The sequence below is a fragment of the Hemiscyllium ocellatum genome, chromosome 9 (assembly GCF_020745735.1).
Source record: "Hemiscyllium ocellatum isolate sHemOce1 chromosome 9, sHemOce1.pat.X.cur, whole genome shotgun sequence".
Classification (NCBI taxonomy): Eukaryota; Metazoa; Chordata; class Chondrichthyes; order Orectolobiformes; family Hemiscylliidae; genus Hemiscyllium; species Hemiscyllium ocellatum.
The window spans coordinates 50,640,957-50,664,373 of record NC_083409.1 but is presented as its reverse complement, the minus strand read 5'-3'; the positions used below and the strand labels follow the sequence as shown (position 1 = coordinate 50,664,373).

The window sequence follows — 23,417 nt, the reverse complement described above, 5'->3', positions numbered from 1 at the left end:
AAACTTTAGGCCTAATTTTTAAGCCAGTTAGACTCTTTCAATCTATGATATCCTTTGACCTTCTAGACTCTTTGGCATGAAAGTGATTGTAATAGTCATCTATTATCCCACAAAATGGTATTATTCTGCTATACTCCAAATACAGGAACTTGTCATTTTCACTGCATGGCTTATGTGCATTGCCTAAAGGATGGCTTTTTGTTGTTCTGTATTCAACATGCACAGAGCAGTTCTGGAAAGTAATAATGCTTTCTTTTGCAATGGAGTAAACAGAACAGCATGATTCAGTATATCCTCAATAACAGAACTTGTTGTGTTAATATTTATGAAGCAACATTTTCCAGATTTTACACAAACAGATTTGATTACATCAAGATATATCCTATTGGCATGGTTCGTTGCCTATGGCTGGTGATCATTCTTATTGTGTACTTTGCACAATGAATTTTTGGTGGATTGTTCTACCATAGAGTTCACCACATCCCGCCCTGTTACCTAACCTCAATCTATACATCTGTGTACAATCCCACTTTCTAGAATTACACCTGCCAGTACAACAGACTACATTACTTTATTTCAAACTGTGAGTCCAAATACTCATTCTGTCCACCCAATGACTAACTAATGCTCAGATTTGCAGCAACTGCACCCAGACATATCCTAATGTACCATCCCTACGTATAGATGATAATTTCTTCCTGCTTTCTTGCATGGACAGATATAGAAAGAGAGAATTACATTACAGGACTAAACTGCAATATTTTCTGAGAACCACCATATAAAACTTCATCTGGAACCAGGGCACCCATCTCTTTCAATTCTCTTGTGACAGTACTATTTAAAACAATTGGTTTACCTCAAATTTTTGCATTCTTTTGAATACAGCAAAAATCTTACTTAACAGAATGCACAAAGATATTTTCAAACACATTATGAGTATGTGTGTATTATATGCTAAGAGTGCATACATGTTGACTTAAATCGTATTTTATACCTTTCAAATAGAAATTTTCTCTTTCTTTTTGACTTGTTTTCATCTTGCTCTTTCTATTAGACTTTGGACAGAAGGGAAAGATTTTTTCACCTTGGGTTTTGAACTTGTAAGAATGGATGCCTGTATAGTTCCAGTTAGATTTTGATTTGGACCATGCACACTTCAGGATATTATCAATCAAGGACTTAGCAGGAGACATTTGGATCCTAATAGTATATAAAAAAGAGAGAATCTTATCCTTTGCTGAGGATCCAATTGGTGAGGGTCCTGACCATGAGAGTTCTGGTGGCCAGGATACGGCTGGATATTGGTAGTGTTATGACGGACCCGCGGGGTCCCGTCTTTGCGTGTTCTTTTGGAAGGAGAGACCCACACTGGCATCTTTAGTTTGGCGCAGACTGTCGTTTATTCACAGAATCTTAACTGGGAAACGATCCAACGAATTATCAAGCATGCATTCGTTGGAGAAGGCGTTCTGCCCCCCCCCCCGTTCGGACTTGGCACAGTTATACTTCGCGCTGCCTGGAGTCCCCGGTCAGATTTTCCTTGTCTGCCTTCCTCATTGGTCCGTTCATCTGCGCGCGATGGGATCCGTCTTCCCATTGGCCGCATCGAGGTGCCTGTCCAGCTCCTGCTGTGCTTGACAATGGCACAAACGTCCTGGGGCCAGCGGTTCCGATCCCGTAATCAATAGTTCATTGTTTAGAGAATCAACTCTCATTACTATGTGTCTGACAGGCTAGTCGTTTTCTGTGATTTAATCAATAGTTTCAGCAAGTAAATTAACAGGTACTTTTATCAACTATGAGTTCCGATAGAGCAATTCACACTGTCTGACAGTTACAGGTTCCTTTATCAATCATGAGTTTCGATGGAACAATTGACACTGGCTGGCAGTTACAGGCTCCATGATTTAATTAACAAAATGTATATCAATTGCGAGCTCCAGACAGGTAGTCATGCAGGTGCCAGCTTCAGCCCGCATGGCTGTTATTAACCGTTTCAGGGCTGGAACTAGAAGTGTCTGTTGCAGTAATAGTATTACCCTCCCTAGCCCTACATTAAACACCCTAGTAGTGTAATCACCCCAACAGTAGAGATACTTGAAATGAATACACCAACAATCTAATTCCCAGCTGTTAGTTGTATTCATTTGATCTTTGGTCCAACAGTAGTTCAATGCACTGAAACCTCATCCTGCAGTTTGTAAGTGGACACTGATGTCCGCAGTTCTCTCTTCGGACGCTGCCTAAGCTTTTATCATTCTGTAGTTCTTTGATTGAACGCTACACCTTTCACATTCCATTACTGTGCTATTACTATGTTCTCCTTTTGCAAAGAGACCAATCCTGAAAGAACATCATGAAACAATAATTACATCTGATTGAGGGTTAAATGAGACTCGTGACCAGAATGGTGTACAGATATTTTACTGTTTATCTGACAATTTAGCATTTAAAGAAAAAAACAGTGAACGCATGTGATTGTTAGTCTGTTCTCAATGCAGCAAGTGTCACAGGAACTGATGTTTCAGCACGGTGCCCCATCGTTTGGTGAAGCATAAGTTTATGGTCATGCTTATGTAATTTGGAGGAAGTGCAAAACAGAGGCAAGCTGTTTGTGAGTAGAAATGAAAGGTTGAGCAATTCTTCGTTGTTCCCCATTTATCAACTGTAGAATGGCACCAACTGATACCTCAGAGCAAGACACTATTTTAATTTGTTCTGGGATGTGGGTGTTGCTGGTTGGGCCAGTATCTATACTCACCTCAAATTGACCTGGAGTAGGTGGTGGTGAGCTGTCTTCTTGAACTCCTGCAGCCATTGGTGTGTAAGATCCACATTGCAGTTCAGAAGGAAGTTTCATGATTTTGATCTTGCAACCATAAAAGAACAGCAAAACGGTTTCAAGTCAAGTTGGCTTGGGGAACCTGCAGGTGGTGGAGTTTCCACATATCTGTTTTCATTACTTCCTAGGTGGTAGCAATGGCAAGTTTGAGATGTGCTGTCAGACAAGTCTTGGGGAGTTGCTGCAGTGCATATTGTAGATGGTACGCATTACTGCCACTGAGTGTCACAGGCTGAGAGAGTGAGTGTTTAAGGTAGTGGATCAGGTGTCAAACAGGCAGGTTACTTTGGCCTGGATGGTGTCATACTTCCAGGATGTTGTTGGAGTTGTTTCTTTCTAGGCAAATGAAGAGTCTTTCAGTCTTCATACTACAGTCAGGATATTGTCAGCGTGCATAGCCTTTGCTGTGTCTTGTTAATTCCCCAGTTTCTTGACACTGTGAAATTAATCAGCTTGGCAAAGAATGGTTTCTGTGATGGAAGGGATTTCAGGAGGGGATAGGGATGGATCATCCATCCCAACACTCTGACAAAAGATTTTTGCAAATCCTTCAACTTTGCCTTTTGCATTGATATCTCCACCATGATTAAGAATGGGGACATTTGTGGCATCAAGTCCTGTCATCAGCTGTTTAATTGCCTAGCACCACCACTGTCTGGACATGGCAGGACCACAGAGCTTTTGTACAACTGCCTGATTTGCTAGACCAAATGTGACAGAAGTTAAGAGTCAACTAAATTGTTGAGTCCTGGAGTCACATATAGACTGACTAAAGCCATTTCTTTTAACTTTATCAGGCAATAAATGATTTTGAAAGGCAGTTTGAAATACAGAAGGAAATAAAGTTAGGAAAGGACAAAGCTAAAAATTTAGCTACTAAATTTGATAAACCTTTCTTTCAGCAATAGTGGCAGAAGAAGCTGGGAAGTGCTGCCTTGAGAATATTCAGCCCTACCTGGCTTCTATATTGGATGAATTAATGGGACTGATCAGTTCAGGATTCACCGAAGTCCGTTCTCTCTTTGAAACTGAAGTGAATGAGTTAAGTGCAAAATGTCAGAGTGCTGGTGATGCTGAAAAGCTGAAAGAGGTAATGATGATGTTTTACCATGACCTAATTCTCCCATTCCAAAATGTCCATGAAAGGAACTTGTAGCTCCACAATGCCAGTTGTTTGACATCCTTCCCTCACCGCTCCCAAACATTTTTAGAATGATAGGACTAGATACACCCTCCAGTGTTCAGTTACATATAGAAGAAATTTGTATCTGGCAAATTCAATAGTCGTGGAGTAACCATGGAGCGCAGAACGCAGTGGGTTGTGATGTGAGCACTGATGCTGCCAAAGATCAGCAGAATGCATTGGAAGCATCCTGAGTCAATTTCCTATTGCCTAAAAGACATTTCTAGCTGTCAGCATAAAAGATATTTTTGTGCAGTATTTTCCAAAAACTGTTTTCTGCAAATTTGAGCAATTAAAACCAATGATAAAAGACAGGCTGGAATTTGAACTAGATCATACATTTGGATTTGGACTTTCCACACTGAAATACATTCAGGTGGCTGTATTCCAACTTACAAAGTTAACTGGTCTTCAACACAAAATTGGCCATTTTGTTAAATCGAATCTAAATGATAGCTGATGAAGCTGTCCAGCTGTTCTACTGCAGGGGGTGGGGAGGTGTCTTTCAGAAACGGAGGTTCATTTGAATTATTGGGGCCAGAGTAGAGAGAATTACACTTTACCTTCAACAAACCATTTAGTTTCAAGAGAGGTCCACTGATATTTTTTGCAGCAGGTTTGTGCCCTCAATCTAATGAGTTACAAAGGCCAGTTTGTTAGAACCTTAATTGCCCTCAAGAAGATAAGACTTTTAGTTTAAGCCTAGAAAAGACAATGTTTGAACTCAAGGCAGCGTGGGATTACAAGAGTGAACTTTAACCACAAGGGCGGCACGGTGGCTCAGTGGTTAACACTGCTGCCTCACAGTGCCAGCCTTAAGCAACTGTCTGTGTGGAGTTTGCATATTCTCCCTGTATCTGCATGGGTTTTCTCCGGGTGCTCCGGTTTCCTCCCAACGGAAAAATATGCAGGTCAGGTGAATTGGCCATGCTAAATTGCCCATAGTGTTAAGTGCATCATTCAGAGGGAAATGCGCCAGTGGGTTACTCTTCGGAGGGTCGGTGTGGACTTGTTGGGCTGAAGGGCCTGTTCTCACACTGTAGGGAATTTAATCAAGGAGACAGGTAGATTAATGTTAGGGTGGATTGTTAGTTTTTTAAAAGTTTCAAAATCTGACCCTAATCCAACTCCAACCTATCCTCCTCTAGTTTTCTTGCAGGTGAAAAGGGAAGGCAAACAATGACTCCACCTAGAAGGTGGGTTGACCATTTAAATGTTATAATGAGGCAGTGTGCCATATATTTACCCTTTCTTCAAGACTTGGATCTGTTTAGGTGGGATTCCTGTGCATCAGAAACAATGGATAAAAGGATGTGAGGAAAGATTTGTGGACAAGATTAAGTGCCTTCATAGTCCTGTGTACAGACCAAGAGGAGTAAGAGTATTTCCCCACAGCCCATGAAACATATCTTTTTCTATTCTCCAATCCCAAATTCTGTTTTATATTACACACACACACATCGCACCCAACCGCAGGATTATTATTATTGCTGGCTTCTGACCTGCAGCCTCCTCAGGAATGTACCCCCTGTCCTCACCTGCACCCCGCTCCAAAGCTAGTCAAGCCTTTTTACTCAAGCTGGCAGCTGGTTAGTGGCACTGTTTGAGAAAAGTATGTCCACAGAGTCAAATTGTTCTTTGAAGGCCTGCAGTATTGTGAGTTATAAGCTGGGATAGAGAAAGTTCACTTACTCCAAGGATAATTACCCACAACCCAAGTTACTCCTTCCTCTTGGATAGAAAAATAATAATGATGACGGTGTATAAGGAAAGGTCACAAAATATGTATTATTTAATTTGAAGGGAATTTGCAAATTAGCAAAATTAAAATTGCTTATCTGTCCATTACAAATAAAGTCAGGATTGAAACAATGACCAAACAACTTTCTTCTGTTTTATCCTAAACATCAGTAACCTCAACTTTTGGAAAATATTTCTTGTTTAATTACTAATTTCTCATTTTGATTTTTTTTTGCTTAGCTCTTGAATCAACTGATGAATCTTCCTTTTAATGCTGTGAAGATGCAGCCTTGTTATAATAAAGTAAGCCCTCTTCAAGACCAGCTTCAGGAATTGAAGAACCGGTTCAAGTTCACCAATACACAATGGCTTATTCAAACAACTCAAAACTCCATGCAACAAGTAGGTACAACACTGTAGGCTGCTCACTGGCCCGAATGCCAAGATGGCCACTATCACATGATTAGATGGGGCTAATGGTGTCAGATGTCTTGATTAGATTAGATTAGACTTTAGATTAGATTAGACTTACAGTGTGGAAACAGGCCCTTCGGCCCAACAAGTCCACACCGACCCGCCGAAGCGCAACCCACCCATACCCCTACATTTACCCCTTACCTAACACTACGGGCAATTTAGCTTGGCCAATTCACCTGACCTGCACATCTTTGGACTGTGGGAGGAAACCGGAGCACCCGGAGGAAACCCACGCAGACACGGGGAGAACGTGCAAACTCCACACAGTCAGTCACCTGAGTCGGGAATTGAACCCGGGTCTACAGGTGCTGTGAGGCAGCAGTGCTAACCACTGTGCCACCGTGCCGCCCACAAGGAGTGATTGTCCATAACTTCCAAACTGTCCTCAAGCATGATGCAACTCGGCCCCAACAGACTTGGGGAGAATATGCCATTGACACCACCAGGCTGGGGCCTGGGGATCATGGATGCTGTGGCTCAAGAAGTTGAGCTTCCCCACCTTGGTAGTGGCTGCAGATAAGGTCTATCTTGTCCACTACTCCTTCGCCATGCTCACTTGGCACTCTCAAGTCTCTTTATGTCCAGGAGTGGGAATCCTGCAGCAGGGTTGTCACTGTGCCTGTTTCCCACCTCTCCTCACCCCATTAGACTCTTTGTACTTCACTGTATCCCCTCCCAACCAGCGATGTGCCACAAGAATCGGTGCTGGGTCCACTGTTTTTCATCATTTATATAAATGATTTGGGTGTGAACACAGGAGGTGTAATTAAAACTGGAGGTGTAGTGGACAGTGAAGAAGGTTACCTCAAAGTATAACAGGATCTTGATCAGTTGGGCCAGTGGGCTGAGGAATGGTAGATTGAGTTTAATTTAGATAAATGTGTAGTGCTGCACTTTGGAAAAGCAAATCAGAGCAGGACTTCACACTTACTGGTAAGGTCCTGGGGAATGTTGCTGAATAAAGAGATCTTCAAGTGCAGGTTCATAGTTCTTTGAAAGTAAAGTCGCAGATAGATAGGATAGTGAAGAAGGCATTTGGTATACTTTATTGGTCAGAATATTGAGTACAGGAATTGGGAGGTCATGTTACGACTGCAGGACATTGGTTCGGCCTCTTTTGGAATATTGCAGGCAACTCTGGTCTCCTTCCTATCGGAAAGATGTTGTGAAACTTGAAAGGGTTCAGAAAAGATTTACAAGGACGTTGTCAGGGTTGGAGGATTTGAGTTATAGGGAGAGGCTGAATAGGCTGGGGCTGTTTTCCCTGGAGTGTTGGAGGCTGAGGGGTGATCTTTAGAGAGGTTTATGAAATGATGAGGGGCATGGATAGGATAAATAGACAAGGTTCTGTCCCTGGAGTGGAGGAGTCCAGTACTAGTGAGCATAAGTTTAGGATGAGAGGGGAAAGACATAACAGGGACCTAAGGGGCAACATTTTCATGCAGAAGGTGATGCGTGTATGAAATGAGCTGCCAGAGGGAGTGGTGGAGGCTGATAAAATTACAGCATTTAAAAGGTTGGGTACATGAACAGAAAGGGTTTAGAGGAATATGGGCCAAATGCTGGCAAATGGGACTAGATTAGGTTAGGATATCTGGTTGGCCTTAATAAGTTGGACCGAAGGGTCTGTTTCTGTGCTGTACATCTCTGACTCTATAACCAGTGGCCTCACCAGCACCCACCCCTGATCTGCCTCCTTGTCCAGACCTAAAATGGCCACTAGTGCATGCACAGACACAGACCGAGTTGGTAAATGTACCTTTTGGAAATGTTAGTAATTATTCCCAAATAGTTTGAATGTGTGTATTGTGTGACATGTCACTCAGCCAGAGACCAAATGATTCTCTAGGTGCTGCAGGGCGACAAATATATGGCTTGGATGTATGGCACTCCGTGACCCATGGAGGAGTACTCGATGGCAATGGGATCTGCCCACTTTTACTTGCCAGAGTCTGCCTTTCTGACTGCACCATCCCCCTCCAACCTGATTAGCCAGTCGTTGGGGCCACATTGCCACTGTGGTTTGCGCTACACCTGGAACTGCACCTCAAACAGCTGGGGCAGTAAGAATGCTTACCTACTGGCTGCTTGATTGGTCCAGAAACAAATCATTTTCCTTAATTAGCCACGGACAGCACTACGCCTCCAAGGTACTGCCATTGGCAGAAGTGAGTCAGCTCCCGCTTCCAGCCTTGTGCCCGGATTTCAAGGTGGATGGCAGAACTCAGCCCATTTAACCTTTGGTTCCTAATTGACGGTTAATGAGTTAAAGCTACCATTTATTATCCTCAGCTAATGGACAATGCAGTCTACACATTTGAACAACTGTTGTCTGACTTGATGAAGAATAATCCATCAAAAATAACATCGATTGAAAAAATTAAACAACGGGTTTTAAAGGTAAGGAACTTGCAAAACATTATACATTACACTAAAGATATTTGTTGATATTTTTCTAATCAACCTTTTCAGATATGTTATTTTACACATTTGGAGCAGTTGAGACGAATCCTGATCTCTGGCTCAGATGTAGGAATACTATTGCTGTGCTACAACAGCCCTTGGAAATTAAATCTGACTTCCACACTGGACTTAAGTAAAGTCATTTTGTAAAGTACTATCTACTCATATGGTCTATTTTGACACTTGTTAGGCAGAGTAGAGGTAAAGATAACTCTATTTGATCAGTGACTTAACAAGTGGTGTTTTCTATAGGTCTGTAATGAGGCTTCATTGGATATAACAATAACTCCAATGAGGGATTCACGTTATACATCCAGATGCATATGACATTACTTAGGAGACACATCAATTTGTGTAGATGGAACTTACAGATGAGCAGAGTTAGATTGAGTGAGTGGAAAAGTCAATGGCAGGTGAATTTTAATGTGAAAAAAATATGAGCTTATTTGGTTTGGATGTCAGAAAGTCAAATGGAGTCTGACAGAACCAATGCTGAAAGTAGTGTTGGACAAAAAAGACATAACCATCCACGTGTGCAAATTGCCAAAAGTAATCAAAGCTGATAAGGAAATGTTGCCTTTTATCTCAGAAGCTGAGATTACAAAGGTGATGTAGTTATCTCTGAGTTGCAAAGCAGATTGATGAGACGATGTAGAACATGGTTTGAGCATTGATTCTCAGGAAAAATATATTTTCCTTGTAAAAGATACAGATTCACCAGAATGGTTCCAACGCTAAATCATTAAGAGAGATTGCACTTTTTTTTTTGCCCTTTAGCTTAGAAAGTTGAAGGGGCTATCAAATTGAAGTATTTAAAATAATGGATTGATTTGTTCGGTTAGATGCAGGAAAACTCTCTGAAATTAGGGTGGAATCTGAAACCAGGGCACATAATGTAATATTAAAGCTAGATCATTTGATGATTGAAATCAACAAACATCTTTTCACACAGAAGTTCGTGTACCTCTGAATACATTCCCCCAGAGCCCTGTAGATGCTGAGTGAATGAAAATGTTTATGGACTGATTATAGTAGATTTTTCATAGATACTATTATCAGTGCTATTACACCAAGGAACATGCACATTATCAATGTTATCTTTTATAAATATAATTACAAGTATATACAAATAACAATTAAATATAATATTATAATGAAATATATCAGGTCATTAAAGGTAAACTGTAATACAAAGGAAAAGTTTGACAATTTTCAATAATCTGCTCAATACTATGTGCATTCCTGTGCACATGTGCAATCAGAAATACTTGACTTTGTTAAAAGTAAATTATTTAATGAATGCACTTTAATAAACCAATCATTGTGACAATATTATTTTACAGTGAACACATAAATAAAGCGTAAAACTAAGTAAATCTTTCCTTTTCATAGTCAGTAGTGACTTTGTAGAGGTTTATAAAATCATGAGGGGCACAGAGTGGGTAAAAAAGACAGGGTCTTTTCCCTGGGCGGGGGGAGTCAAAAACTAGAGGCCATAGGTTTAGGATGAATGGGGAAAGATTTATAAGGAGCCTGAGGGGCATTTTTTTTCATGCAGAAGGTGGTGCATGTATGGAATGAGCTGCCAGAGGAAGTGGTAGAGGTGGGTGCAATTACAACATTTAAACAGCATCTGGATACGTATATGAGTAGGATGGGCTGAGAGGGGTATGGGACAAATGCTGAGACTAGATTAATTGAGGATATCTGGACGGCATGGACGAGTTGGACTGAAGGGTCTGTTTCCATCCTGTACAACTCTGTGACTCTAATCATTTTAATGTTGTGTTCATGTGCACGGTGCTTTGGTGAAAATGGCCATTGATGTCAGAAAACCAATTCTATTATCCACGGATATGGAGCATTGCAGGATAAATAAGGTTCAGGTAAAGAACTGTCATGATAGAATTGACAGAGGCTTGTTGGGTTAAATGGCATTGCACTGTTCCCATGTTCTTTTATTGAAAGGCACCTTGATTTGCTGAGTAACCTCTGGTTGAAGCCGTTAGTACATATAGGCAGACAGAGCTTTACTAAGTGGCCATGTATGATGTCAAGCATAAAGCACATCAGCGAACCAGGCATCCAAGATGACAAGGGAGAGAGTCAGATGCCAGTTCATTTTAATACTAAAGGGATCTGAATTTTGGACTTTATTGAAACCTTTTCTTTTTCTAATCATTGGTTCTTAGGCACTCCTGGGCTTTCTGCCAGTTATTCTATTAATATTTTTGTCCCTTGCACTATTGTTGGCATCAGTGGGCATTACTGGGAATCCTTTTAACTGATGTGACTGGAAATAAAGGGAAAATCCATGGAGAGGAGCCAGACAAGTCATTTAGGCAATCTGTGCCTTTCCAATAATAACTCCTTATGCAGATATGCAGTTTGGTATAAGAATTATTATATTCACTGTTGGAATTAAATGAGTTACTTTTAACATACAGCGCAAGTTAAATCTAAACATTTAAACAAATATCATGGCTTTGGTTTCTTTCATTTTGCATTGTTTAAAGGTAGAACAACAATTTCAAATGAATGTTTTCTCTCCTAGCAATTTGACCATGACAGCAGCACTGTAAGGAAGAAATTGTTCCAAGAAGCCTTGGTCCAAATTGCATTGCCAACACTACAGAAAGCATTGGCACCAAATTACAAGCGTGTAAGTGATGCATTGTTTGAGATTGCAATTGTATTATGACTGTATTATAGACACTACAATCGAGTGCTATGACATGAAAATGCTCATTTTGAGAGACTGCACTCCCAGTGCCAAGATTCCCACATTGGGAGGAAGAGTGAAGAATTAGACACAGAGCTTGGCGCACTCAATAAGCAGTCCTATTGAATTCTTGCGGTGGGAAATTCTGCCAAGCAAAGTCTATACGTGAATCAAAGGCTTATGGACTTAAGTGAACTCTGAGGGAAATGTATCTTTTTGTATCTCAGCACTCTTCATTTTGCTAAAACATCACTTGTAAAATTTTGAGTACTGACTCCAAGAGACTTGGGATAAAATTGTGCCAACAGTTTACACAATGGTCTAAAATCCCTCAGGTTGATAGTTTAGTAGAGTCAGTGCCTCCTGGATTACAAGTTGACGAATGGAATTTCAGTCCAATACAGTAAGGAAGAAACAGAAAGGGCTGAAGAAACTCAGCAAGTCTGGCACCATCTGGAGAGAGAAACAAGTTAAGGTTTTGAGTCCATTTTGACTCTTCAAAATTGCTTTATTTAAATATTTTATACTTTTTTTTGCTAATATTCCACAGGGCTAATGAAAGAGTTTAGGACAGATTTTCCTAATTCTGCTTGCATATATATATGTCGACTATTGTCATACTTATCTTACAGAATTGCTGCGAGTAAAGCCAGCTGTAGTAGTCTTGGTTGCTATTTACTCAAAGTGACAGGGTCTCACCTGCCACCTGGAGAGCAGGCAAAATCCCTTTGCCAATGGAAATGCCACACTGGCACCCCTTCCACCCAGCACTCCCACCCCTGCAAGAGCTGCTGGTCAGCCTGAGGCCATGACTGTGCACTGCTCAGTGGTGCCATTGGGGGACTGGTTGTAGCTGCTGGTAATGCACCCATTCAACACAAGAGTCACCAAGGGTCCCCGGCCACATGTGAGTAATCACTGGTTAGCTTTTTTGGGAAAGGAGTAGGGGAAGAGGGTGTGACTGCAAAGGCAAGTATGGGACTCCCTTCCTAATCCTGAGTCCCTTGATCAGTTGCTCTGAGCAAGGCACCCCACCCGCAAAGCCAGCCCATTATAGACTGGTCTGTAGTGGAATCTCTTGTCTCATATGTTACAGTGAAGAAGATTACTTCAGAGTACAATGTGATCTTGATCAGATGGGTCAATGGCCTGAGGAGTGGCAGATGGAGATTAATTTAGATAAATGTGAGGTGCTGCATTTTGGAAAAGCAAATCAGAGCAGGACTTATACACTAAATGGTAAGGTTCTGGGGAGTGTTGCTGAACAAAGAGACCTTGAAGTGCAGTTTCATAATTCCTTGAAAGTAGAGTCTCAGGTAGATAGGATAGTGAAGGTGGTGTTTGGTATGCTTTCCTTTATAGGTCAGAGCATTGAGTGTAAGAGTTGGGAAGTCATGTTGCGGCTGTACAGGACATTGGTTAAGCCACTGTTGGAATATTGCATGTAATCTGGTCTCCTTCCTATTGGAAAGACATTGTGAAACTTGAAAGGGTTCAGAAAACGTTTACAAGGATGTTGCCAGGGTTGGAGGATTTGAGCTCTAGAGAGACGTTGAACAGGTTGGGGCTGTTTTTCTTGAAGTGTTGGAAGCTGAGGGGTGACCTTATAGAGGTTTGCAAAATCATAAGGGGCACGGATAGGATAAATAGACAAGGTCTTTTCCCTGAGTTGGGGGAGTCCAGAATTAGAGGGCACAAGTTAAGGGTGAGAAGGGAAAGATATAAAGGGACCTAAGGGGCAACGTTTTCACACAGAGGGTGGTGCGTGTATGGAATGGGCTGCCAGAGGAAGTGGTGGAGGCTGGTACAATTGCAACATTTAAAAGGCATCTGGATGGCTATATGAATAGGAAGGGTTTGGAGGGATATGGGCCAAGTGCTGGCAAATGAAACTAAATTAGGTTAGGAAAGCTGGTCAGCATGAACAAGTTGGACTGAAGAATCTGTTCTATGCTGTACATCTCTATGATTCTATGTACACTTCACTCCCTCTGAGCAGCTCTGATAGGGTTTCTGTTTGGGCTTCCAAGACATTGAACCCTTCAGTTAAATGTCAGCACAGGGAATAGGGCTTTAACGATATGTATGAGCCTACCTGACCTGCATTTAATCAGGGCAGAGGTGGGAAGGGAGATGGGCCCCTATCCACCACCCTCCCACCTGATAAAATGCCCCAATGCCACCAAACCCACTTCAGAAGAGGGAAGTAAATTCCAATCCTAGTTCTTGGTTCTGTGGGATCTGCCTCATTTTACATTTCAGGGCAAGATCAACAAATTCAGAGACAGTTGCACATGAACAGTTGACTGAAAATCAAAATTCACGTTTCTTGTTGTTTTTTTTTTCACTTGCCTTTCCCTGAAGACTGGGCAAGGCTTGATATGATTTGGGAGGAGTTGCTGACCTGAGCAATAACTCAGCCTAGCATTGCGCACCTCATCTTTCGCCTGGGCAGCCTACAGCACGGCGGAATCATCATGAAGTTCTCCAATTTCAAATAACCTTCACCACCCATTCCCCAACTCCCTTTCCATCTCCCATCCTCCCTTCCACATCTCTGACCGACCCTTCCAGCTACCAACTGGATTTTCCTTCTATCGACCAACCAGGTCGTGGCCATTACCTATATTCACCTGACACTACCTCATAATTCCCACCCCAATATATAACCTCCCCCCTCCCCACCTTGTTTATTTGCAGCTCCCCCTACCCCACCTCCATTCCTGAAGAAGGGTTATACCCATCAGCATGGAGAAATGCTGATTTCTCCACCTCCTGATGCTATCTGGCTTGTTGTGTTCTTCCAACTTCCTGCCTGCCTACTTTGGATTCCAGCATGTGCAGCTTTTGTTTATCTCTAACTGTGCAGGGATAGCAGCTGTAGTTACTGGAGACATTTTTTACACTGTTGTTCACTTGAAATCCCTGGAAGTGTAGTTTAGAAGAAAGTTTGGGCACTTATTACTTTATTTTCCCATCTGTATCCCTGGGAATCAAATAGCAACCATCAATGGAGGATTTTTAAAGTCCTGAGTATCTGCTGTTTTAGAGGGACAAGAGGAGAAAAATTGTTCTGCCATCAGTTCCAGAAAGGAAAACAACTGAACCTAAAAAGAGGGAAATGTATCCCTTGGAAATGGGAGATTGAGTTTGTAGCTAGAAGGAAGACTTGAAAGCAACAGATCTTGCTGTTACAGTAAACTTTTGAGGAATCTAACGATGCTTTAATCTTCATTCTGAAAGCGTAAGATTGGTTGCCTTCATAGACTTGTATGTTTATCTTTTGTTTAATCTAAATTGTAATTATTTTCTTTAACAGGATTAAACTCTCCATTAATAAGTAACTACTCTAAATCTCATTTATGCTATGTAACCAAAAAATAAGATTATTTGAAATAATGTTGTGTCACAATGAGCACAGATACTTAACATCTGGAATTTCTCCTTCTGCCGCAGGGATATTGTAAAATAGTGAGTTAATGAAAACGAGAGAGACAGAGAGAGGTTAAGCAGAGCAGAGCAATTCTGATACCTCCACTCTATATCTTCAATATATTTTTCGTATTTAAATAATTGTAAGAAATAAAATCGCTGAAATCTTGTGGACACAGGAGGTGGCTTGTCTGTCATCTGCAGATTCAGTCAGAGATCATGAGCCAGTCAGATAGATATCTGGGGTCAGGTCTGAGTCCAGGATCAAGACAAAATGTGAGGCAGTAATGGTAGTGTCCCTGCCTCTGGATCAGGAGGCCAGGGTTCAAGTTTTCATCTACTTCGAGGGTGTGTAATAGCATGTCTGAACAGGTTAATTGGGAAAAGTTGACACAGAGTGGGCAGGAATCCTATATTTTGGTTACTGCTAGCCAATCAGAAGCCTGCAGTTCTTTTGCTCAGCAGAGGAGGTGGTGGCTACTGCCAGAATGACAGCCACCAGGGACCCAGGAATCAGGAGCAACCTGGGACCAACTGTAACTGATGGCAGGTGGGATGCTGGTGGGGTGGGGGTGTGGGGCTCACAGTGTAACAGGGTCAGACAGGGAACTGTGGACAAATCCATCCCCACTGAGGAAAAGTTGCTCATGAGGGTGACCAATCAGAGAGAAGTCTGAATGGACAGGAAGGAAATAGTGAGAAGCTCGTCTAATCACAGTCAATCACATACAGGGAAAACTGCAGATGCTGGAAGCCAAAGCAGATGAGCAGGAGGCTGGAAGAACACAGCAAGCCAGGCAGTATTAGGAGGTGCAGAAGTCGATGTTTCAGGTATAACCCTTCTTCTGGAATGGAGGTGGGGGTAGGGAGAACTGCACTTCCTGATGCTGCCTGGCTTGCTGTGTTCCTCCAGCCTCCTGCTTGTCTCCCTAGAATCACAAGCTGCTTCGCTCACAAGGCTCATTAACAAACCTGTCAGCAACAAATGTGACAAAGGAATAACCTGTGATCGGAGGAGCACCGGTCAGCTCGGTAACCACTGGAATTGAGGGATTCACTGGGGAGTGGAGAGGCTAAGGTCTGGTTTAGATGTGGCTGACAGGGGCTGGGAGCCAGCCACTGTTTTCCCCAGTCCTGGAGAGAGATCCAGGTCTGGAAGAAGCCTTTTGCCACTGCTGGAAGGAGCAGGGACAGCCTTTATGTTGAGGCAGAGTCTGCCCATGTGGAATGAAGCGATTGTCGGGAAGAGGAAGACTGTAAGGAGGACAAAGGAGGCATGAAACTGGAGAGCAATGGGGAAGCCACAACTCTAAGAGGAAAGTTGAAGGGGTTGCGAGGAAGGTTTGGGGAGATTGGGAAGTCAGAGATGAAACTTAAGAGATATGGAAGCTGCAGGAGGACCGGGAAGAAATGGGAAAACTATTGGCTACAAAGGAGAGTGAAAGAAAGAGGGAAGCTTCATGGGGTTAGGAGGTTGACAGATGCTGCAAAGAATAAGAATATTTCAAACCTGTCGACATAAGACCATTGAGCTAACAGAGAGCAAAGAAATTTGAAATTACTGAAGTGATGAATTACTTGCAAATTAATGTGGTATCTCTGAAGTTGATACATGTTCAGGAGCCACCCTGTGGGAAAGATTGCAGTAGGTGTTATTGTAGTGAACGCTTCTCAGCTGTTAAAATTAAATCTGGAATTGAGAGCTGAGATGCAAAGGTAAGGTATGATTTGGAGATGCCAGTGTTGGACTAGGATGTACAAAGTTAAAAATCACACAACACCAGGTTATAGTCCAACAGGTTTAATTGGAAGCACTAGTGGTCATAGTAACTTCTGGGTTAATGTATTCTGGCTTTGTGAATATATGATGGAAATGAATCAGCTCATACTTCATCACTCTACTTAAGTTGTGTTTAGGGTAATGGCTTTTATGTTTAGGTGTATGTGTCAGTTATCTTTTTTTTAGAAAAGCATATTTTGTTTCCTTATGTCTATTGTCATGTGCCCATTTAAACGGTGTTTAGGAAATGGAGTCTTCCCTTGTTTGTTATGGGTTTAAAGTTTACTGCCGTTGATAATGATTGAGAATATTGATTAATTATTCTAGTTCTGATTCTGTGTCAATCCAAATACACCAAACATTAACACAAAAACAAAAGGTAATGTTTCATGTCACTCTATCACCTTATGAAGAAATGACTCCAAGTATAAAAAACAGTGTCTCCCTACTTCAGTTAGCTAAACAGGAATCCCTCAAGAAACCAAAACAGAAAACAATGGAAAAGCTCAGCAGATCTGGCAGCATCTGTGGAGAGAAATCCGAGTTAATGTTTTAGGTTTTGAGGAAGAGTCACTCAACTTGAAACAATAACTCTGATTTCTCTCCACAGTTGCTGCCAGACCTGCTGAAATTTTCTAACAATTCCTGTTTTTGTTTCTGATTTACAGCATCTGCAATTTTCTCAGTTTTTATTTAGAATCTCTCAAGAGGAGCTCTTGAGTGGAGGGGGTGGGGTGGGGGGGTGGAAATGTGCCCTCGTCAGCAATTAATGTAGGGCGTGGCTCTCAGCAGCTCTGCCCATCCATCTTCCTGATGCCATGCACCTCGATTAGATGCTGAGTATCTTTGAATATGGTTCTCCCCACTGCCTGACCCTCAGGAAATGACGGACAGTCTACATAGCATTACTTGTTCTTCCCACAGTGACAGACCCATCTGCATCTGGGTAAATACTGGCACTAGTAGAATGTGACCCCTAATTTCTCATGAGTTGGCTGTTTAAGGGCTTAAAAGTGATGGGACAGGAAGACTAACAACAGGCCTTTCCAGCCCAGAGTTAACCAGGTTGGAGCGGGAGATGGTGGAGTATTTACCTGCCTTGCTCCTATTGGATGAGGATCTGCAATCAACTCTATTGTGTTCAAAGATCTCATGCAATCACCTAAAGGAATGTTTCAACCATATATCTTGAAAATGATATTCTCCTTGTGACTGAAACCTGTAGCTGATGAAACAAAGCAAATGCCTGAATTGAGGATCATAAAAATAAAATATTGTGCTGGTTAGTAAAGAGCTGAATGTCAAATTCATTTTCTCATTCAACAGGAGCTCCAGAAGTTTGAGCAATACATCTTTTCAGATTATACAAAGCTCATTCAAATGGAGAATATCTATGAAGAAATCTTACTTGAGACCGTTCTCAGGGAGGTGGTCAAAGGTGAGTATTTTGTTTCATAAGTGCCAACCTTAGAAAATTAGCTGAAGCTTCAACATGGCTGGTAGAGTTCTGGAAGACCATTAATTTAAACGTAGCATTGAATATAAGATTAGATTACTTACAGTGTGGAAACAGGCCCTTCAGCCCAACAAGTCCACACCGACCCGCCGAAGCGCAACCCACCCATACCCCTACATTTACCCCTTACCTAACACTACGGGCAATTTAGCATGGCCATTCCACCTGACCCGCACATCTTTGGACTGTGGGAGGAAACTGGAGCACCCAGAGGAAATCCACGCAGACACGGGGAGAACGTGCAAACTCCACACAGTCAGTCGCCTGAGTCGGGAAATGAACCCAGGTCTCAGGCGCTGTGAGGCAGCAGTGCTAACCACTGTGCCACCGTGCCACCCACGATAAGCTAATTGGGTCATAAAAAAATAACAACACAACAGCACTTGATCTGGTCATTTAACCATGTCTTGACTTTCATTAAAAAAGAAAAAGATCTTCCAGCTACTTTCCTGCTCCCTGGCTCAGTATGGGTTAAGGAAGGAAGGAGATATTTTATCACTGTGAACTGACTTAGACAGTTATGCAGTATGGCCCCTATGTAATACCCAAATATTGTGTAGGTTTTTTATTCATTCATGGGACATGGGCATTGCTGGCTGGCATTTCTTTCCTAACCCTAGTTGACCTTGAGAAGGTGGTGGGGAGCTGCCTTTTTATAACCATTGCAGTCCATGTGCTGTAGGTTGAGCCACAATGCCCTTGGGGAGAAAATTTTCAGATTTTACTCAGTGACACTGAAGGAATGGCAATATATTTCCAAATTTGGGGTGGTAAATGGCTTGAAGGGGAACTTGCAGGTGGTGGTACTCCCATTTATCTACTGCCTTCTCAATATAAGTGGTCACAGATTTGGAAGATTCTGTCTGAGAATCTTTGGTGAATTTCTGCAGTACATCTTGTAGATAGTACACACTGCTGCTACTGAGCTTCAGTGGTGCAGGGAGTGGGTGCTTGTGGGTGTAGTGCTAATCATGCAGGCTTTTTGTCACTACATTCAACCTCATGCCATTACATTGACTTCATTCCTATCTGCTCTTGAAAAATTAAGCTACTCCATTATTACTTTAAAAATTAACTGTTCCAGTGATTTCAGGCCCATTACCTATAGATTACAACTATTCTAAAAGTCTGATGACTAAATTCTACATGCAGCAAGTCTTGTTCATCAATCACCACTACTTTTGCTGAATTTCTTTGCTCTCCAGTCACCAATTTTTCACTATTTTAAAATTCTCACCCTCTCCATGATTCAAATTCTCCCATGTTTATAATCTCCTTCTACAATTTCCAGAGTTCCTCATTCCTCTCACTCCTGAGCATCCAGTCTCCTTTGATCATGCCTTCAGTTGCACTCTCTCTCTGTATCCACTTTCTCTGCATCTTCCTATCCTCCTTTAAGACTCTGTTTAAAACCCAATGCTTTGGCTTGAGCTTTTAGCTAACCATGCTATTATTTCTTATGGCTTGGCCTCATTTTTGACTGATTTATCTCTTGTGCAAAATTTGTAATAGAAATGTTGCATTTCAGTAAGGTAAACTATGTTGTTTTAATTTATTTTCATTTGAGAAACAACTTGTTTTTTTCTCGATAGTGGTGAATGAAGCTGCCATCTTGAAGAAACACAACCTCTTTGAAGACAACATGACTTACACTAGTGACAGTGATAGCAATCTCACTGATAAAAATGAAGGAAAGACTCCACCAGATTCTCAATCAAGGAGCCCTGCTAAAACATCATCTGAAGGTTCAGATGCTGAGGGATTAGAAACTGTAGAAAAAGTGACTTTACAAATGTCTGCTCCTGCAACGGAATCCTCACTGATTGAGATACAGGAACGTGAACAGTCATCAGTCTCACCGGATAAAATTCTTCATACTACATTAGATTCTAAACAGAATGGAGAAGGGATTATGCAAATAGATGCCAATGCAGTGCAGGAAACTAGTCCAAGCACAATTACTTGTCAGGAACCTGACAAAGTAATCACAGTTGATAACCAGAACAATAATGATAACATACCAACAAATGAATGCCAGAACAGACAGGCTGAAGCACAAGATGAAAGGGACAATTCCCCAGCTCCCGATAGTTTGAAAGAAATACATGATCTGTTAACAGTGGCAGTTGTGCCAGTTGAAGAGGGTCCTGAGACTCAGAAAGCTATTCCGCCTAATGATGAAAGCCACAGTCATGTAGACAAGGAATCTAGTCCAAACGTGGATGAACAACTTAAGGATGTAGATGAAATCGAAGAAGATGATGTATCGGCAATTGAACTTGTGGAAGGTCAAAATGAGGATAGTAAAGAACCTAAAGTAGAAAACATACTAGCACCAGTTGAGGAACTTGTAGAAAGCCACAGTGAGAAAGTTAATGAACTCAAAACCTTGCAATCAACAGTTAAGGAACTTGTGGGAGAACAAGGAGAGGAAGATGATGAATCTAAAGACTCACAGTCAACCGTTGAGGAGCTTTTGGAAGAACATGATGAGGAAGATAAGGAACCCAAAGAATCGCCATCCACTGTTGAGGAGCTTTTGGAAGAGCATGGCGAGGAAGAAAAGGAACCCAAAGGCTCACCATCCACAGTTGAGGAGCTTTTGGAAGAGCATGGCGAGGAAGATAATGTACCTAAAAGCTCCTCATCCACAGTTGAGGAGCTTGAGGAAGAACATGGTGAAGAAGATCTCAAACGCAAAAGCTCACCATCTACAGATGAGGAATGTATGAAAAATCAGAGTGAGGAAGAGGTGTCAAAAGAAGACTTACCAGCAACTGTTAATAATCTTGTAGATCAAGACAAAAACATGACAGAAGCAGTAAAGCAAAATGAATGTCTAGAAATTGAGCCTTGCATTGACAACATTGAGTCTAATCATGTTTCTGAAAGTAGTCCAATATTGCACAAAGATGCAGTTGAAGAAGTGAGAACAATAAACACCACAGACACTGAAATAGCACTTGAATATTCTGAAAAGGACAAGGAACAAAGTACATTGAGCCAGGATGAAGCTAAGGAGGATGAGAAAGATTCTCCAATGTAGATCATCATTGATGTAGAAGCAAAGGGAAAGGAATTGGTGGTAAGTGACTCATCATTGCAGTAGACAAATCTGTTGGATCACCAATCAGTGAAGAAAGCACCTTGACAATCAAACTCCAATATAACAATTCCAAGAAACCAAAAAACCCTATTTCTACTTTTACCAGAGGCCTTTACTGAGAGATCTGATCATATTTGATGTTTTCTAGATTACATTGGATTGCATTTCCTATTCTTGTGCTTTCCTTGTGAAGTGACAAGAGAAGAGGTTTTTTTTAAGTGTCTTTTTCACCATGTAAGGCTTCAAGTGTGTATGCAGTGATTCAGTTTGAATGGACTGTAAGAAAATAAATCCGAGCTTACACCCAAGTGCACCAAACAATAATTGAAGAGTGTGCTTTAAAAAAAGGAGATTATGTGAAGGACAATGGAACAGCTTTTGGTACAGAAGAAATGGTTATTATCACAATTCAAAACAATTGCAGGAGATTCAAAGCCAGCAACTTTCTTTGTTTAAAACAGGATCTGTAATGTTAACAAAATCTTTGCAATAGATTCTATTTTCAAGTCTGCTTTGAAGTTTTGGATGGTATCTACAAAAGATAGACACTGTAATCTGATATAATTTAGTTTCTGCTTATAGCTGTTTGTTAATGTATAAAGGAATTATTAAAATCATGTCTTATTTTCACCTGCTGACAATATTTGGAATGCTGTACAATTATTTACATTACTCTGTTTATAACATAGAATTTAGGCTTCAATTCAGTATGGTTTCAGCCATAAATTAATACCTGCAATTTAGTAGAATGCTCAGTTTAGATTTATTCCAATACCAAGACTGCATGCCTGTCTGATCACTTTCCTCTTCACTGTTCAAATAAGTGTAGCAATGGATCTTGCTGTTATCTATTGATTAACGGAATTAATGTTGATGTTGTGTGACTTCACACTTTCTAACACTCTAGCAGCATAAAGTGATACTGGCCTGTGGTTGTCTTTTTATATAATTCAGAGTTCGCCAATCTCTCACGTATCCTGCTCTAAGGTGTAGTGTAAATACAGCAACCATAATATTTCAGATGCAGCAATCACTTTGAGTAAAGAAGAACTAATCATACAAAGTTGGGTTATTTTGATGCAGCCAAAATTGTACCTGCTCATTTCTGTCAAACTTCAATATCAGTGTCCACAGCTGAAGTTTGAATGAACAATTCAGGGTTATAATTTTGAATTTCCAAGCAAAAACTAATCAACTACATAACTAAAAATATAAGGTGAAAGTGAGGACTGTCAATGCTGGAGATTAGAGTCGACAGTGTGGGCTGGAAAAGCACAGCAGGTCAGGCAGCATCCAAGGAGCAGGAGAATTGACATTTTGGACAAAACTAAAAGTATAAAGCCAGTCATTGCAGTAAGGGAAACAGATTAAACATTTCCATTTATCTTTCAAGTGGAGGGATAGGACAGTTCTATGTTAAGACCTGTGTTTGTCCTGTGTGAGGAATTCACAGCCCTTTTCCCAAGAAGACAAAGAGATTGAATACCACAGATTTCCTTTTGGAAGACAGGAGGAGGGAAATGGGCCTTTTGTTTCAGGAATAGTCATTCTTTGAAACCTGAGATGCATTGTAGAGATATGCTAGTTATTGGCCTCCCAACACTTGACCTGTATGTTACAGAAAATCCAAAAGAGGGAAAAAACAAATACTCATCCAGTGGAAATTTAAAAAAACATAGAATCACACTACTATCACCAGGGATGATGACTTAAAAAATACACAGTGCTAAATAATTAAAGGTTATGCAACTGCAAGTATCACGTTATTGTAATTGTTATTATAAACTAACTTATCGCAATTTTGAAAAAAATTCTGTCGATTTGCAATTGTACTGTACAACTATCAATGTATCTATTTCCATACTCAATTGTAAAATTTCTTGCAATAAAATATTGCCTTTAATTAATAACTGGAAGGGAGTGTCAGTTGATTATGGTTATGGGATTTTACAACAGTATCATCCAAGTTTGATCAATGGAATAGTACAGAGTTTCATTTTCAGTAAAGGAAACACATTTTTATACAAATGCATCAATAGTCAGTAAGCGTACAGTCATTATGCGGCTAAAAGCTTAAATTATCCAACAACACCCTAGCTTGCATTCTGTTATCCATCAAACATAGATCTTGCTTCTTTGATCTAGAATTACAGAAT

At 41.1% G+C, this 23,417-nt stretch overlaps 1 protein-coding gene across 2 annotated transcripts in view; it reads left to right on the top strand.

Moving 5' to 3' along the window:
• niban1a (niban apoptosis regulator 1a) overlaps positions 1 to 23,115 on the top strand; it is a 141,054-nt gene extending 117,939 nt beyond the window's left edge. For both annotated transcript variants that reach the window (XM_060830296.1, XM_060830295.1), the window contains exons 9-14: positions 3,745 to 3,932; positions 6,006 to 6,167; positions 8,535 to 8,642; positions 11,260 to 11,367; positions 17,966 to 18,077; positions 19,748 to 23,115. In XM_060830296.1, coding sequence (XP_060686279.1) covers positions 3,745 to 3,932; positions 6,006 to 6,167; positions 8,535 to 8,642; positions 11,260 to 11,367; positions 17,966 to 18,077; positions 19,748 to 21,201 — 2,132 coding nt within the window. In that variant the 3' untranslated portion in view covers positions 21,202 to 23,115. The remainder of the gene's footprint in view (positions 1 to 3,744; positions 3,933 to 6,005; positions 6,168 to 8,534; positions 8,643 to 11,259; positions 11,368 to 17,965; positions 18,078 to 19,747) is intronic.
• The last annotated feature ends 302 nt before the right edge of the window (positions 23,116 to 23,417 follow it).